The sequence below is a fragment of the Tyto alba genome, unplaced genomic scaffold (genome assembly GCF_018691265.1).
Source record: "Tyto alba isolate M040663 unplaced genomic scaffold, T.alba_DEE_v4.0 Super-Scaffold_23, whole genome shotgun sequence".
Taxonomy (NCBI): domain Eukaryota; kingdom Metazoa; phylum Chordata; class Aves; order Strigiformes; family Tytonidae; genus Tyto; species Tyto alba.
The window spans coordinates 11,537,556-11,557,116 of record NW_024881297.1 but is presented as its reverse complement, the minus strand read 5'-3'; the positions used below and the strand labels follow the sequence as shown (position 1 = coordinate 11,557,116).

At 37.2% G+C, this 19,561-nt stretch overlaps 1 protein-coding gene across 5 annotated transcripts in view; it reads right to left on the bottom strand.

Annotated features, from left to right (window-relative positions):
* Positions 1 to 19,561, bottom strand: part of INPP4B (inositol polyphosphate-4-phosphatase type II B) — a 342,715-nt gene that overhangs the window by 55,093 nt on the left and 268,061 nt on the right. For all 5 annotated transcript variants that reach the window (XM_042796878.1, XM_042796879.1, XM_042796880.1 and 2 more), the window contains 2 exons: positions 15,070 to 15,282; positions 9,112 to 9,256 (listed from right to left, as the gene is read on the bottom strand). In XM_042796878.1, coding sequence (XP_042652812.1) covers positions 9,112 to 9,256; positions 15,070 to 15,282 — 358 coding nt within the window. The remainder of the gene's footprint in view (positions 1 to 9,111; positions 9,257 to 15,069; positions 15,283 to 19,561) is intronic.

Here is a 19,561-nt window from a genome sequence, read left to right as displayed (position 1 = left end):
ACTGAAGAACTGTTTCCTGGAAAACAGCAGTTATGAAGTTAGAGCCATTGTGAACAAAACCGAACATAAGCCATCTCCCATTCCATGTTCCAGCAAAAAAGAGGTGATTTTATACATGCCACTGACTAAGAAAGTACTGATACACTGCGTGCCAAGGTCTGGTGTACGCATTTTAAAGAGATTGCTGAAAAAACCTGAGAGCTTGCAGAGAAGAGCTACCAAGATTTAGAGTTTAATCTCCTTAAGCCTATGAAAAAGGCTGAGCAGCAACTTGATTTCCCCTCTTCATGAGGAGAAAATAACAAGTACTAACAGGGATGTTTATTCTAGGGAATAAAAGCAAAAGAACAACCAACAGCCAGAGGCTGCTGTGAGACACGGTCAAATTTAGAAATACGGTAAACAACAAGGTGTGACATACTGGAAGTCAGACTAGACAAACCAGACAATCTAAACTCCCCTTTCAACACTTAAATTATAGTAATTTATTAATCAATAAATAAATGCCAACAAAAGCAACTGCAGCTGACTGAGATCAAAAGATGTAATGCATACTGAACCAGTGAACAGGGCTCTATGTGATAAGAAGAGTTCGTTGTCTGCTCTGACTTGAGCAAATAATGAAAAAGATCATACATGGCCACACTGAAGTAGACCTAAAGGTACAACTAATAGATAATCTGTTCCACTTGCATGGGAAAGCAGAGCTGGCTACAGACATAACCACGGATCTTGCAAGTATACTGACAGCCAGGGCAAAAGAGAAAAAGCTGAATTTCCAGAACTAGAAACACTTTGTGAACCTACTATTACAATTTCAAGTTATATGGATAGGGCTAAAGATCTTTACTGACAATCTTTTTCATAAAAGAGGGGGTCACACACTGGCCACAAGTCACATAACACTTAGACCTGTTTCTACTGGGCTGCCACTTAATCAATCAATGTGCACTGTGTATTTCTGCTTCTTCAGGAACATAACTTTGTACTTGTCCTTACTGAACTGTATCCTAATATTTCAGTGCTCCATATTATCCAGATCCATTCTAATCCTGCTCCTGTAGTGCTTAATGCCTCTCCTAGCTTTAAGCATCTGCAAATTTTATAAGCATCATCCATATTTCATAAGCCAAGTCAGTAATGAAAATATTGAATAATACTGGACCCAGAACAAATGTAAGTGAATTCTACTTCATGCAGCCTTCCAGGTTGGCGGTAAACAACTGATAACTACCTTCTATTATGATTTTCCAAAAGTATTTTGCACATACCTTGTAGTAGCTTCAAGATCACTTTCTCACAAGGATTTTTTGGAGGAGGCTACATGATTGGAATACTAACTTACTAATGTAAGCAAATTTTTTTCAGTAATAATTGCATTGAGAAGGAATTCAAAGATTCAAAATTCTCAAGGTCTTTTTTTCATTAAAGGACATTCATGCTAAAGACTTTAAAAATAAATCCTACTGAGTACTTAATGTCCCAAAGAATACAGAGTTTTACTTACACATGTATTTTGCTTTGTTGAAAATAATAAAAATTGTAATTTTTTTATGAAACCTTACCCTAATGACTGAGGAAAGATAAATTATTTTATTATAGAATATAAATAAATTGTACTTGCCAAAAGGAAAGAAGATAAAACTATACCCTCATGTGATTAAGTTATCCATAACAATCATCTACTTGCTCACACTGAAAATTCTGATTCACAATTAGTAAAGGCTGTCCAATCCCCAGAAGGTGGAGCTAGTTAGCAAATGTAAGAGAGAGATTACATTGTTTCTTGAAAACAATATTTATGAATGGACCAGTATATTCTCATATTTATCCTTTTATTTTAAAGCAAAGTTAACGTGTTAAGACCAAAATAAAAGGTGTATCAGAGACTGAGGTCTTGTAAAAGACAACTCTAAGAAAAAAAATCTATATGGCTGCTCAGTCTTTGGTCTGTAAAAATCACCGTATGTCACTTGTTATGCAGGATACCCTGTTGCAAATACTCCGGAAAGAATATAAATCAGGGTCCTTCATTAACAATGCTCAAAGCTCCAAATACCCATCAGAAGCACTTATAGCAAATACTGAAGCTTTTAAGTTGCTCCTTCAAACTGAGAAGCACTCTGAAACTGAAGTTTATGAAACAAAAAAAAAAAAGCATTGTGTTTTGGAGCTTACAAGTAAATTCAGTAGAATTTGGAAAATAAAACTGTCTTGCATGCAAGGGATAGATATGGAATATTAATAATAATAATAAAGATATATTCTTTTTAAAGGGAGCTTTAAAATCCTGGTCTAGATTCAGGTTTAGATTATTCTGATCTAATCTGACACAACATTATTGATATTTGAGGATGCTGCTTGGTTACAAACTACTGCTTACACATCAAATAGGGTTTGCAGAGAGGTGCACGATGCACTATAATTCCTCCTTCATAAGAAAACTAGCAGTCAGCTCAGAATCAGTCGTTGCTGTAAAGATGCAGGGAGCCAACCACTGCTCATGACCTCCACTCCTACAGACTGATGATATTTTTGTAGATTCACTTAGGGAGGGGAAGAGTACAAATTATTGTTTTTCTGTTTAACACACTTAAGGACTTAAACACATGTTGACACTTCAGGTGTCAAGTTTCTTTTAAAGTTAAAATTGAAAGATCTGCATCCTCAACACAGTGGAAAATCCTTTGAAAAAGACTGAAGAATTAACTGAATGAGTAACAATCTCAAAAAAGACATTAGTAGCAAGAACAGAAGCAGCAAAGAGACTACAGGATAACTGTCAGGTTGCTAAAACACAAGTTGCCTGTCCCATTTGGAATATCTAGCATCCAAACAACAAAGTCAAAGCCTACTGATGAAGCAAGGAAACTAAATTCCAAAAATTGTACTGGTCAGCTGTTGGAAAGGGAACTAAAACCAAGCACAAAACCCAAACATATTAAAATGGAAAATGGAAGAATGATGTTAAAAGAAGTAGTACCACCACTATGCAGTTAGTGTAAGATTAAAACAAAAGAGTACGTGCAGCAAAACGCTGAGCAAATATGCCACTTCCATTGCTAACAGTGTTGAGGTAGTTCAGTTTATGACAGGATTTGCCCTTTGGAAAACACCCTTCAGTCCCATGTTCTCTTAATCAACATGCCTGCACAGGCAAATGACCTGCTTAGCACTCAACTAGTAATTTCTACATGCTAATATTCAAGTTGCAGTATGTCAACGGCATGTCAAATTTGATAAAGTTTGGCAGAAAAGCAAGCTCCTGCTCTTTTCAAAGTCAGGTCCGTTGACGTGCTTATTAAAATGTGCTGGTAATCAAAGAGGAAAAGCCCTAAGGCTTTGGAATAGCACTCCTATCTCATTTTGCCCTGGCAACAGAGAAAAAAAGTCAATTCTGTCACTGCTGTCTGCACTACCTAAAAATCAGTGGAAATCATTGATGGCTTCAAGTCACCTTGAAATTCAAATGCTATAAAGCTAAAAAATTAACGTGGACGTAAAAGCAGAATAAAGCATAAAGTCATACTCTTAAAGGAACAGAGGGGCCTACAAACATATGGTAATGTATGTAACAGCAGCTACCCACAACTTAACATTTCACTGTAGCTAAACACTTATTCCCTTATTACCTGAATATACAAATATTCCATGATAGGATTGAAATAATAGAGGTCAAACAATGTAAATGAGTTGCTTTGATATCACAAATTGAACATTAGACAGACTCTGTCTTAAGGAAAAGGGCAAGTAAAACAAACCAACCAACACAAAGCAGTAATAAACCCCTCAAAAACAGCTAGCACAAACAGTATGAAATAATTAACCCACAGAGTCTAAATTTACTCAAGAACATTCTTCTGATTTTTTTTTAAGGGATGTTTAAAAACTGACTTAGTAGACTACACATATTCAACTTTGCATCATAGAAATGTCAGATTCCTACTTCTTCATCTTGCCACTTGTCTCTTGGAGCTCAGTTTAACTCTAGTGTGAGAGCTAATGTCTTTGAAAAAGGAGGAGATTTTTATGCTCGTAATTCTACAGCACTTCTCACAGGAACACCAAAAACCTGTGTAAGTCCTCCTGGTATTTCTGCGTTAATATAATAATAGTCTACCTTGAACAGTTTGGGGGTCCAGAAGAAAAATTTTGAATTACTGGGCATTTATTATTCCACTGTAGTCATCTGAGATTTTCTATACCGTCATGTGGATTAATAGTGAAAACAGAAACCATCTAATCATACATATATGTGTTTCAGCAGCTTTTGTCACAATGAAAACAGAAAAAGAAGGTGATGGCAATAACAGACATAAAGCTAAGGAAATCTAATATACTCAAAACAGGAGTAATGCATAAACCTTGCTCTATAAGTGTCCTGCAACTAAATATTCTGATGCCTTCTTTAAAAAATAGTTTGTTGATTCAGTTAAATAGTCTTCCTTTTCCTTATACATTTTTAAGCTTCTGTCAATAGTTGAACTACTTAGAGAAAGTACTGCTGAAGGGGTTGTCTTCTATGCTGGGCTACACATAGCCCAGTTAAGGACCCTATCAAAAAGGGGAGGATGATACAAAAGTGAGAGGGGAAAAAAAAAAAAAAAGTGCAGAAATAGAGTTGATGCAAAGACAAGCTTAAGAGAACAGGAAAAAAATGTGAGGAAAAAGAAGAGAAGAGAAAGTTTCTCAGAAGTGTTTTTGTTCTCTCAGAATAAATGATGTCTGATACTCAAGCGAACAGAGACCAAGGGAGAATTTTTCATCCTCTTGACTAAATGATAACTTACAGTGAAAGCTCTTCTTCTGAAGATGCATACAAAACCATAATACAGTTTTATTTCACATTTCTACCAGCACTGCACTGAGAGGGAAGCACTGACAGGAAGCAACGCCCATTCCTAGGGCAATGAGAGACAGAAAGGTTTAATCGAGACTTCTGGAGTTTCCATCACGTATCAGATTATTCAGGAAAAATTAACCCACATACACCTGCAGCAACGTGGCTATGAACAGATGTTTTCCTTCATTCCTGCTAGGAAATATGGCACCATTCCCCAGGTGCTCTTTGCTATCTACGCTGAAGGTTGCCTTTGGCCAATTCATCTGCCCAGCAACATAGTTTGTGATTCCTGTAATTCACTTCAGATGAAATCACAATGCCAACTTACATTTTTTGAGATATTGTGGTGGATTTTATATGTAGCAAATTAGGGAGTACTCACACAGAGCCAGTGGAGGAATGGTCGGGTGATAGTTCTGATGGTGTGGTACAAGGAGTGAATGGGAACAGCCGCCTCTTTTAGCAGCACAGCTAAACATGGAGATCTGTGCAAGTATAAGAGCAAACTACTGTGTTTCACTGGCACCTCTAATGCTGCAGGACAGGCTTTCACATTCTGACTACCATGGAAAATGAAAAGGCAAAAATAAAAAGAATTTAATGTTGTCAAGTAGTTCTCTAAGGCAAACCAGCCTAGAGTTAAAAGAACAACAACAAAAAACCCCCTCTCCTTTAAAATCCATCTACTCTTCTTGATTTATCCTGCAGAGAAATCATAATCCTGCAACTGATGAAACCATAGCATGTTACCTTGGTAACTGATAACTCAAATTCAGACTTAATACACTCAAAGTTCAGACTGCATGAAAAGTTAGGCTAAGGAAGGTATAATTCATGTTGAAAGGCAAGCACAAGAAAAAAAGTGCCACCGATATTTCTGATTACAAAGATTCCATACAATAAATGTAAGCATGTTAGGAAAAAAAGTAGATCACAATGTCAACACTGAGATTGCAAATATAAGCCTGCCTTAGGAAGCTGTGAATATATGTTATGACAACATCTATAGTTATAGGAATATGCTATTGCATCAGATGTTTGTCATAACATTTTCTACCATCTAAAGTGAACACGAGTGCATTCCTTGACATCATTTTCATTGCTATATGCTAGAAAAAAAATCTGTATTAAGAGTCAGGTGCACTAACATAAGCAAACATTTCATCCGATACTTTAAGGCATACTTTTCAGTGTTTTGGTCAAAACCCTGCCTACTCCCCCTTTTCCTTCCAAACAGCAGCTCAACTTGTCTTAGAATCAACTCTATCACTGAAGCAGTTTCAGATTCAAAGATCTATCAGTGCCCATACATCTGCAGTTATAATGAAATACATGATGCTCAAATTGTGGTATAATATATAATCCTAAAATATGGCAAGCTTTTCTCATATGCAATGTTTGTGAATTATATGTAGCATAAAACTCTGTAATTTTAGAAATGTATCTATGGATGTAAACACAGTATGATTTTATATGTAGGAAAAACTATGAACCCATACAACCAGGCTTCAAATATAAAACGGAACAGAATCAAGGCAGATTTTATAACCCTAAATTTCGAAACTCAACCTCTCTGTAGGTGCTTCACAGTGCACCCCCAGGGCTTCATGTCAAACTTCACAGAGGGAGATGAAGAGAAAAATAAACATATAAACCCACACTCTCATAGAGAAGTCAAGCATGAAAAATTCTGGCCCTGAAGGCAGTGGTTTTGAAAATCATTAGGCAACCAACTTTGGTACACACCTGGATGGTTCTTCAGAAAGCTCCATCTTTTAAGTTAGTCCTATAAAATAAAGCAATTTTAAAACTTCTCCATTTCTACATGACCTTGAAAGTCCTATAAGCTGTCAACGGCACTGCACAACACTCATAAAAACATCATTAGGAAATTATGTCTTCCTCAGAAAGTAGAACATGAAAACAAAGTGATCTGCCCCACAAATCTCCTGCAGTTTCCATGTGATGGGGTGTTGCAGAACACTCAGCATAACAGAAGCACTGACTGCTCTCACAGAAGGGTACTTGTACTGATTCAAGAGAAATAGGGAAGACCCTGAAATGAGGGAAAAAGAAGAATTTATTCCAGTGTCATAACACCTTGATATTTTTTGTGTCCTTGGCCTGTCAGCTCCAGAAAACAACTCCTCAGCTGAATGAAACACATCTGTAATTTTCTAACCATTACAGTTACCATTACCGCTTAGGAAGAGATTCCTTTCATTCTATTTGATGACTGCTTATTATAGTACTTAAAAGGAAGTAACTTTTAAGTTTTTTTAGCTTTCTGAGCTAAAAGCTCTAACAAATATTTCATTTGCCTGTGTAGGGTGTGAGCCTGAATCAAAGCTAAGAGCACATTGTTTTATAACCACAGTGGATGACTCAAATGGACTGTTTAAATACATTTCATGGTTTATACAGATAACAGAAGACATGTTCAGGGGGTTGAAGGGAGTGAAGGAAAATCTGTAAACATTCAGGTTGCTAAGCATGTGAGAAGACATCCAAAAAGATTTATCCTAAATCATTACTTTTTTTTAGACAGGTGAGGGAAGGGGAAATATGAATTTTTGTTCTCTAACTATGGAATACAGATAAAAACCAGTAGATACATGTCTATGTATACACACACAAATGCACTGCAGTAACCTGGGGGACATTTGGGTGAAAGCATACTACACTATTTCACTGGCAAAACATTTCTAATAGACATACTGGATTTCTGCTACAATAGCAGAGAAGCTTGTTAGCACCAGGGGGAAGAGAAGGGAGTTAGACATAATAATAAATATTCAATTTTGTTCTTTTAATCAAAATCAGTATGCCTGGGTTCACTTTCTAAAGATTCTCTCAAATTGCCAACTACACCTACCTCACTGTTGAATATTTGTACCTTCTTATCTGAAAAAGGTCTAAACAATGTCAAAAGCCGTGTTAATACTTTCCATCTGCAAGTCTTCACTAGAGAATAAAGATGATATCAGCTATCTCTCTAACATTATGGGAATACTTGCCTGGTAGACAAAAACTCAGAGAAGCAAACAGGTAAGAAATATGCTGGTCACTGGACTATTCACACAAAACCAAGTACAACATATATGGCACCGAAAAGAATTCCAAGATGCCAGCATAAATCTCTTACACCAGTAAAAATGCTGATGTTGTAGCTGCATTAAAAATCAATATTACAATCAAAATCTGCTGCACAAAACTCACTAGTATTACCCAAATGATATACAGCTGAAAAAAATAGTTTTAATTCTTATTATGTAAGGAAGAAATTACAAATGAGTTCTAATATTTTTTATATCAAGGTTTTTAAAGTTATGCCATTAAAATCTGCAGGGGGAAAAAAGAACATGTAAAGGAAAATAATGGATAAAATAAACAATTTAAAATATTTATATTAAAAAAGCTCCAAAATTATACAAAGCTCTATAAAACAAAGTGGTTGTGGGGGCTTTGTTGTTTTGTGGGGGTTGTTTGTTTAACTGAAGAGTGGCACAAGGGTTGGTTCCAATTTCCTTATATTTGGACTACCACCATTATCACTACAGAACTGTTTCATTTGTTGCAACGTACTTGCACATCAGAAGGGTACTTGCACATCAGAAGGTCTTGTCAGACTTATGAAGCAGATCTAATCTATGCTTAGAGAAAGCAACAAGGAATGCAGCCACAGGAGAAGATCAGAAAATTTGACAAAAACCTGCTGTGGACAGTTTTTTTTCGAATCGTCTCATGGAATCACTCCATTTAGCTGTCAATATTGACAGAGATTGACAACTGCATTCAGGGAAAAATGAATTTTAGCAAATCAGAAAACAAAAAATCAGTATATAACACTTCAGAAAAGTGGAAGGGTTTACAGGAGAATGACACTGAAACAGAATGTTCTCTTTTCCTTATGAGTTCCCTATGGGGTAAGACACACTACAAATTTTTTTTCCTCAAAATGGTATATTTAAGTAAAATCTAAAATAAGCTAAGCTACATGAGCCTTCAAAGGAAAACATTGTGGTTTCAAAGGTTTTCATTGTAGCACAACAAATTGAGCATGGCAAGAAGTTTGAACACACAATGGAGCTGTAACTTGATAAATAGCGTTTCATCATTCAAGGCCACAACTGTGCAAAACCTTGCTATCAGCACTCTCACCAAAGATATTATTGACTCTTCTCTGTATCACTTTTCTATGGCTTTTTCCATTTTTATTTACTCTAGTCAGTGATTTTTATTTTTTCTTTTAAATAAAGGTTGCTTACCACCTGTATGCAACACCTTGCAATCTGCTGCTGAAGGGTCATTTTCACCCTCTTTAACGTTGCTGATGATGTCTTTTTCAAGCAGTCTGTCCACCATGGCAATAAGGCAGTTTAAACTCTTTCCCACATTGGCCCACACCCTGTCCTGAAAAGAGCATAATTATCACTGCACATTACCGAAGAAGAAAAAAAACAGACTAACTTCTCATTAACATTACTAACTTCTCATTAACACCTTAAAGTGGAGACAGACACATGCAAATTACTAGAAATATTAGGTTTCAACATATTACCATTTTTCTCATTCTTCAGCCTACTACCAACTTAAGGCTTTTTCATGGAGTTTTTTCTTGCAGTGTAAATGAACTGAAACTGTGGGATTTTAGACACTGGAAAACACATGAGGCTTCAAACTCTACATGAAAATGCATGCAAAGTTTGAGGTCCAACTACAAGGAACTGAGCAGTTTGTCTATTCGGAAAAATACAGCAGAGAGCATTCAAAGCCTTGCCAAATCAAATCTTGATGCAACTGCCAGTTTTGCCACAGTACTTGACAACCTCGTTTTGATAATTTAACATCCCCTCTATTTTATCACACCAGTTAACTCTATAAAAGCAAATGTACAATCAAAGGACTAGAATTAGAAACTTGCTATCATGACATGTTTATTAGGTAACACAATTTCAATTTCTTTCTTCACCTCTCACACAAACTGCAACCATCACACTTAACTGAGTTTATAATAAATATGAGAATTACAGAAGTAATAGAGTGCTAGAAGAAATTCTGTACAAGTAGAGAACAAAACAGATAATGTGGAGTGAAAGAAAGAGCTATTATGGAACAGAGATATGAAAGGGCCCTCCAGGTGCTGTACACTGCAGAAAATCAAAGCTCTTGCACCTACTTGTGTGGGGCTGAATGAGAAAAAGGAAAAATGTCGTACAAGAAATGAGGCTCTACACAAGGCTAGTGATCAGACTAAAATGAAAACAACAAATGCACAAAACCCCCCATGTACACGTTTTAATGGTAAGTCATTCTGAAACTAATGCAGAGCAACCAGAGTTTGCTTGAGGGTTGAAAATGGGAAAAGAATATCACCACTTTTCTTTCAACTTTATGATGTAATATCCAGAAAAATGATGTATATGTCAGGCCTTGAGGTGTAAAAATGAAGTTGCAAAAGAGAGAAGGAAAATTAAAAACTCAGAGAAATACCATAGTTCCATAGCGATGGTAACACTTGGAAGTTGGGTGAAGGCAAAGTTAGAACTACTACTAAGGAAAACATTTAAAATGAGATTTATTTTTAATTACATGCCACATTTCTTAGGCCCCTATCTGGATGAGGGATCTGGTCTTTCCCTGTTCCTGCCACTTGAAGGCATGCCCTGTGACTAGCGGGCATCCTGGCCTGAGGGGCATGACACAGGCCTACAGACAGAAGCACAGACTTGCTGAATCTGTACAGCAACACAGATCCTCTCCTCCAGCTCCAGAAACCTGATTCCGGGAAAGATCTTGCAGAGCTGCCTTAAGGACAAGTCAGTATCTAGTGTTATAGAGGGATGTAGAATCTACGGTTTGATCCTCTCCCTAGATAAACCCATGCTTTAACCATACTATGGAAAAGATTTTGTTGATTTACAAGAGGCAAGAAGCTGGTCCCTCTCATGCAGTACTGCATTGAATCCACAAATATTTATTTATTTATTTTTTTTTTTTTTTAAGTACTACATGTACAATGCAACAAATGGAAATACCTGCACCTGTATGCATGGAACAAAGCATTAGAGACACGACTATCTGACACTCACATGTGTAGATGCAATTTAAAGCCAAAGATAGAGGACAGGTATAGATTTCTTCAAAAGTTTCATCCTGTGTATACCTCAAGCGTTCTTGAAAAAAATTTAGAATATGGGTGAAATGATTGATTTGCACAAACATTATTTTGGGGAGAAGGATTCTATGAAGAGCAATGAAATACTGCAAATAGTAAAAATTCTGGCTCCAAATAGCTGCAAGTTTTACCAGAGAGTAGCAAGGAACTTCAGACTTTGTAGTCACTTAAGTTGCTGAGGTGTATGAACTCAAGTTGCTCAGTGTGGTTGCAGCAAAGTAATTTCCCTCTCCTCCCTCTGCTGGGGGAGTTTAAACCCAACACAAAGAGTGGGTGTTAAACCCTTAATAAGCATCTGGAGTTACTGCACAAGCAACACAAATATGAGCCCTTGTTTCACTCTGGAAAGAACAATTTTATTTTTTCAAACCAACTATTAACCCAACATTGAGATGATGTCTATACAATATTCACACAAACATTCCCTGTGGGTTTAGAAGCTAAATTCATAAACATCTGTTGACACAAAGCTCACTCTTATTATCACATATCTGGCTTTTTTACATATGGGCAAGTGAGAGGGAGCAAGGGCCTGTCCCCCAGCTTTTTGCTGTGGTCTATTTAATATTTTATTGAAATAGCGGTCTATTTTCAATTTGCCTAAGAACTACCTCACAAGTGATCATTTTGCATCGTGTGACAGGTTAAAGGACAAAATGCTCCCACAGCCACTCAAGTAAGCATTTGTATAAGCCCTCTGTGTGAAGTGAGGGATCAGAAGAAAATGAGTCTTATTTCTTGATACACTGAAGTACAAGACCCTAGATTCCTAAGCAGGATGGCTCCTCCCCTGATACCAGTTTTCCTACCAGTTGCTGTGGTAAATTTAACACTGTGGTGTGAAAGAACCAAAAGAAACAAGATCTCTGGCTCCCTCTCATTACTGCCTTTTTTAAATTCAAAAGTCAAGCCAATAACAGGGAAGGTAGAAATCTGTAACAGGACTTGACCCCATTGGGATGAAATAGACTGAGACAGGGCAACAACACACTAACATCTTGTACTTCTTCCAAACTTCAGAAGCCATTTGGGGTATTAAGGAGTCCTGGCACCTGTGGCTAGGTGTTGCTAGTTAGAAATGGCCACAGTTGCAATTCTCTTGCCACCTCTGCTGTGGCACTGGCAGGCAGGCGTGTGCATGATGTCCATGAAAAACTAGGTCTTGGCATCACAGAAAGTCGGGCACTTTTCTTAGGACATTTAAAAATGAACCTGTAAAATAACTCTCTTTCACCCACTCAATTCAAAAAAATGTAATTAATTTCCATCTGCTCTGAAAGTATCATTAAAAGGCAATGCAACTCCCTCATTTCAGGGAGCAGGAGTAGCAACTATTCTCCTGTCATTGTACCTGACTGGATGTTTTCCTCCTAAGCACTGCTGGCCATTGGAGTCCCAGAGGCTGTCCTTTTGGTTTTTAAAGGATTCTCAGTTTTCCTGCATTCATTTCAGAGCTCCTCAGTCATCTTTTGTCCTTCTATATACACCACCACAGTAGCGTGCTTTACTTGTGCCAAGTATGACACAACTGCACTCCCCAGTGCTCTGAAGATACTGTGTCTCCTTCATGTAGGCTGATAGCCATGTATTAACTTACAGTCCTTTTGCAGTATGCTCACAGATAAAGCAAATATCTTAACTGATGGGCATGATTAACACCCTCTTGTAATGTGACAATGCTTTGGAATGGAATACATCACACACATGTCAGTATTTCAGGCCTGTCTCTGAGTACCGTGTCAGTATTTGTACATAACTTATTGTAAATGTCATTTTATTTGTTGTTTGTAGCTCCAACCACGTTGTTAGTCAGAAATGAGCAGTAGAAACAGTTCCAAGTGTCACTGTGCCTACCTTTTCTTGTATTATACATGACAACACACTTTGTTCCCTCCTGCAAGGAGGTTCTAGGATAGCAGAAGCAGCTAGCAAGAGAAGAGAATATCTGCCCAGAGGCAATCTAAAACTCTCAAGTTAAATATTTTTCCTTCAACAGTAATGCTTTACTACTGCCTATGTGTAGTGCACCAATATAAATAGCTCAATCCATACTGCTGTCAGTTACTCTGGGATGAATATTCGTACTTGGTATAAAAGAAGAGAGGTACAACGCAATATTATTATTGAGAAGGCAGCTTTTTGGAAAACACTGGTCACTCAGTGAAAGGTCACCCTGTACAGTTAAGAAATTGGGAGTTATTCCTTAAAGATAAATTCGGATGCCAGGGAAGGGGGCAGATCTCACCTAGTTTTTAAACACTGCCTTGGATTCTCTTTTGTGACTGTCGTAAAGCAGTCATTGGAAGTGGATGGAACCGGGTTAACTTAAAGAGTTGTCGGATATCACTGGTTTAGATTTTGGGCAAAACCAAAACTGAAATTCCAATTGTAAGATGTAACTGTAGTGCTTGATAATATTGGGGACAAAAAAAAAAAAGAACAAAATAAAACAAAACACAACAAAGGAGGATGTAGTACTGTGCATACAAAGCAATATATCTCAAAGTTTTTTTCCATTATCGTGGACTTTCAGAGTACATTAAGCTTTTTTTCAAATTTTATATGCATTTATTCTTTCTTTTTTCATCATGCTAATGACAATTTGGATCATTAAAACTCACATTACTCATTATCTCAATTGACAGAAATAACTGAAAAATAATGGAAGCCTAATCTTTCAAATCTATTAAAAAAATAAAAAGCATTTCTCTAAGATTTATACTTTCTCAAGTTTGACAGTGACTCTGACTCAGTTTAACTCAGAAAATAATTAAAGATACACTTAATTTTAATCAAGCAGGTAATCTTCCTAATTCAGCAGAAAAAATAGATACACTTTAAACTAATGTGCTTATATGTTTTAACAGATGAAGACCAAGCACCTGGCAGAAATACATTTAAAAAAAACCTGATTATGAAGTACAGTAAAATTAGCTTCTCTGAGGAGACATAAGTAGTAAATTAAAATAAAACTTGCACAAAAAATGCCATTTTTTCCAATACAAAATTTCTCCCTTTTTTCAAATCTATTGTGTTATTTATTCTTCTGAATCTTTCAACAGCTGGAAACAAACATTTTGGCTTTCATTTCAAGGAAAGAAAAACCATTCTAGTCCCTCAGGTTGCTGAGAAAATATGAAAAAGTGAATTCAAGCCTCTAAAACCAGAAGACAAATAAAAGAATGAGTTAGCTTTTTATTGTTTAAATCTCATGACTAAATGCATGGGGTTGGAGATAATTGTCTTTTCTCTAGAAGAAATATATTCTTCCCTTATTTGTGGTATGGATAAAAATTACAGTTCAGGTGTAAGTACTGTATCTCACACAAGTTATCAATTATTTACAATAGAGATTAATATGCTCGTATTCTTTACATTTATGAGAATACAGTGATGAACTGAAAGTATGAGCCTGAACTGAATAAAAATAGCTTGAGTATAGGCTATATGTAACAAAGAAGGAGATCTATTATGAACACATCCATCAAAATAATTAATTTGCAAAATGTCAGCCATATAAATAATACAAATCTTTGAAAGATATGCTAAGAATGTTAAAATCTAAAAGCCATGTTTAATTATTTTATGCAATCTCAGACATCTAAGAACAGAGACTAAGGGAAAACAGCTCTGTTTTACTGAAGGTTAGTTCATGTGTATTTAAACTATTTATATACAGCCTTGGGACAAAAAAAAAAAAAAAGAATTTTCCCCCATAATAACATATGCTGTTGCAGTCTCCTTAAATCTACCTAACTAGCAAAAAGAACTCACGTAAGAGCAAAGAAAGACTATTTTCCTGTCTGGGCAAGAAGATATTCATCATCCTCACTGTTACATGCACAACCAAGCAGTCACACAGAAGCACACTGTACTTAGGAAAATTCTTTCAAGTTAGTTTCAAAGTATGCAATGCATCTGAAAAATATCATTTCACAGTTTTGCACTCCCCAATAACACGTGACAAGGATGCTGAGGGCTTCTATGTGTTTACACTGATTTGTAGGGTTTGGGATTGAAAACTAGCCAAGAGTTTCTGACTACTTACCCATTCTTCCTCATCATACTCAGAATGATGGGGTATAGAGTCCTGTCTTTTAATCTGAGAAGGATGATCCTGATGCTGTAAATCACCCCCCTCTTCTGCAGTGTTTCTAGGCACAGCTGGTTTCTTGAGGACACAGCCAGGCCGGGCTGTGTATAGTGCTAAAAGGGCACTTCTGACCAGCTGATCCTTAAATGCATGCACAAATAACTCTGTCTAGAAAAAAAATAAATTAATGAAAAGGTTAGACCAAAGAATGCAATACTGCAACATAGCTATTAAAACACTGAATTACCCTTACGCAGAGTGGATATTTGTTTCAGACCAGCCTGAGAGGCGGAAAACAAAGTAGACCAACAAACAATAAGGAACAATTCAAGGGCTTTAGGGAGATCATCACATTCTACAATGCCAGTGTTTTAAGGATTAATATGAAAGTACAGGATCTGTCATAGAGATCACCATCTTTTCACACAATCCTATTTTATTTTAGTTCCAATTTTTTACTGCAGAGACAAGCCTCTACAAGAACCAGTTCCAAGAGTAACCAACCACTGCTCAATGATTTCCAAATAAGTGTCAGATAAAATATAATTAACAAATTTAAGGATCTTCTTAAATAAAAATACACCACTCTACAGTGCTGAGATTGCAGTACCTGCAAAAGCAGTGTTTCCAGACATAAATTATGGTACCTGTAGGTATCAACCCAGATAGCAGGGCAGGTGATGACACTTGATTTCTAGCTTTATTTTATTTATTTTTAAAGAAAGGAAACCTTGAAATAGTCTTTCCAGGCTCTCTGAAGGTATTATTCAATCACTATCATTTTTCTAAATTCTTGTTGACTGTGACATTTGGAAGTTTACTGTATTTTTAAAAACCTCCAAACTCCCTGCGTTATTTATCTCCCTTCCACCTGGACAAGAAAAGGAAAATGCTTCCTGCCCACGGTCTTCAGCACCTCTAGCCTGTCTCCATGTAACAGCACTGGCTGTTGCCACCAGCCTGCCACACGTGCCCGTCGCCGGCTCTCACACACAACATGGGGCCCCACCTTTGCCACGTCTTCCTTCAGAGGCCGGCCTGTTCACCTCATCAGCCGACACAACTTACTGAAAAGAAGAGGGGGAAGCGCAAGTTCGGGTCTCCTTTCACTGCAGGGCAGTAACCACTAGCAAATCCACAGTGACAGACAGCTGGGGGAGAGTCACGGTTTTGGTTACTTCAACGTCTGTCAGAGCGGGGAGAGCGCGCGCCCTGCCGTTGTACCACGTCCACCACATCCCGGCCCGGGCTGCCAGAGCGCCTCGCCTCACGCACAGGCCCTGGCTCCCAGGTGAAGATGGAACACTGCTTCACATTTCTTTCACAGCAACTGCCTGAATTTATTTACCCCAGGTCAGTGGGATTTAGTTGCCTTCCTCTTTATCCAGAACATAGTGGATTGTCATGTGAAGATTCAGAAGCTGCACTGCCTTTGTGCACGTAATCTTAATTAAACAGGCATGCGGGAAAGCATGCAGATAAGAGTCAGAGCAACCAGCCTGAACAAGCAGTCACACAATGCTAGGAAATGTGAGAAATAAAGGTTGACCAGCCAAGCTTCAGTCAGCCTTTTCATGCTTATGCAAAACCTGGAGGAGAAGTAGCAAAAAACCCCAAAGCAAGCAAGTTTCAAGTGTGAGAATCTATCTTCCTGGAATCTTTCTCCCAGTTTCTGCACTACTTACTTCTATTCTTGTCCCATCTCTTTTTGCTAGGACTTGCTCCCCCCTTTTGTATGCCTAACTCAACTTTTCTTTCTTTCCTGCCTCAGTAGCCCCTCAGAGGCTTACTGACATTTAGACCACAATGCTCTAAATAATTGATGGTTTCCTTAAAGCTCCAGCTGCTGGGTTAGCTACCTGCTTCAGAAGTTTCTGCTTTTTCCCATTTTTACTACTATCCTTACTGGCTGCACATAGAAAGGTTGAAAATTTGCTGCAGATAAAACTCGAAAGTCTCAAAAATAAGAACCTTAGGGATATCTAAGCTAAGTTATATTTTTTTTAAGCCAACATCAGGACTTTTTAAACCAACCTCAGACCTGATTTGGGATTCTTTAGTGATTAAACCTTGGTAACACTATTCATCTCCGTGGTGATTTTACCAGACCCATTCTGTCTCCTCCTTACTAACTTGGTGCCTGAGGGAAGGGGTGCTTAAACAGAGACAGTTTTTTTATATGTTGCCCTTCAGGATCACCTCATGGTATCCCTGAACTGTACTATAGGAAAATTTCAGTTTTCTGCATTTCCAGCCTCCACACAGTGCATGCTCAGAGAATACGCAGTCTTTGGCAAACATTGCTAGCAAATTCTGACAATCTTCTATAAAGAGGCAAAATGAGACTTGCAGAGTTGTCTTTTCCTGCATGGTAAGAGCAGAGCTCCTCTTCAAGACTCTTCTACAGTTCTAAATCAAGAGAGTCCAAACTACGTTATTTGTCTGTCCTTAGAAATTACAATATCATGGTTTTGCTGATGTTTTGTACCTCCCTTCCTCCTCAAAGTCTGCTTGAGATGATTTCAGGTCTCTGCATCACGCATTGTAGACTCAACAAAGCTTTAAATTTCAGAAAATTTTAAGTATTGGACAATTTGAAGTAAGGGATGCCCACGATGACTGCGATGTATATTAGGTAACAATCTGAAAAGTTTAAGTAATTTAATTCAATATAAATATTTTATAGGGAAAATTAATTTTAAAAAGCAGACTGGCATGGAAGCTAACCTCCATTTTTTCATACAGAGACTAAAATGCTTCTGTAATTAAATTCTATTCAGGGATACCATTGGTTTAACAACAATCTACATTTTAACTGCATTTTCCTACAGCTCAGTACAGTTAAATTTGCAGAACATCACTATTTATAAAATTGTATTGAAATCACAAAACAAGTCTATACCAAGAAATGAAAACTTTGCAAATTTTTTTAGATACTTGACTAAAGAATATTTCTGCAAACAAAAATAGGCATAGCTGGAAAATGAATTTATCAAGCCTTCTGCAAGCTGCAAATGCTGATACACTTGTCGACAGCTAAAGGCTTCCTTAATCAATTATCAGAAAGTGTTGATAAAAGGTTAGTCTCAGGAAAACACTACAGTAATTGCAAATCATATATGGAGAAGTAAGACCATGTTTAATATGAGAAAATAAGCTCAATTTAAGCAGCAGTAGTGGAATTATTTAATTTTCCACTTTCAAAGCGTGCAGACAGTCCTTCCATTTCTAACATAAATACTTAACTGTAATTCACATTACTGAAAGCTCAGATATGTTCACTGCTTCCTAATGTTTTTAGAAAGAATTATTTTATATAGCAAGATTAACATTATCTTAAAATAAATTGTGATATGCTTTTTAATAAACTCGAGGAATTTAATCACCGGGCAAATCATTTTTACAACTTCTTCAAACAGCTGTTTAATTTCAAATTTCTATCAAGTTAAAATACAAGAGAACATTTCTTTTTTACATAAAAAGTATAGAAAAGGTGGGAGAGCAGTAGCACCTCATATGCCTCAAGAATACAGGTAGGCATCATGTAATTCCATTCAGAAGAGCATGCCAACCTATCTTAAATATAACCAGGGACACTCTTAGTCTTGGTTCTCCCATACTCTGCCAGACTATATAGACGGGTTATCTTAGGATACCGAGATGATGCTTCGTATTAACCGTGAGGGGTCTAATTGTAGCACTGTGTGGGTTCACTCAATTTGGGTTTTGGAAACTTAATATCGCCCTTCCCTGAAGTTGTTTCTTTCATTTCCTCCCTCACTCTCTTCCCCTCTTTACAAGCAGCTGTCCCTCCACACTAGATTCCTCACCTTCTTTCTCAATTATCATCTTAGAGTAAATTTGGGAATAGAAGGGGAAGCAGGTATTCAACTATGCATGCAGCAGTTGTTCGGACAAGTGGATTAATCTCTTCCAAGCAAAAGGTAGAAGCTAGACAGAAACTATAGGCTGTCAGGTGGACTGTGCTGGGTGAGACTCCTGCTTCTACTTCTGGGAATCCATGCTCATAAACTAACCAGCAATTTAATCCTGTCTGTGGAAAGTTGATATGTACATATACAACTAAATCACCAGCTGTGAATTTAAAGTATCTGTGACTTTTCCAAACTGAATGGATTGTCTTTTTTGGCCCTTTTCTCTAGTCAGACTCTCCACCAGACCATGGTTCAAAGAGCAGGTTAGTACCACAGCTGCCTGCAGCTACTCTGAAATTATTCACCACTCCTGCCCAGACAGGCAAAGGTAGGAAGGGCAAAGCAAATGGCTATAGCTAACATACAAATTCATTAGTAACCAGGTCTTGAATCTACAGAACAAACACTTCTTTGTTTGATATGCTTTACATGTACATGAACATTTCTTTGAACTAATCACTAACAGGGCCACTCCATTTTTTCTATGTGCAGCTAAAAATGGCCTCCTTCAG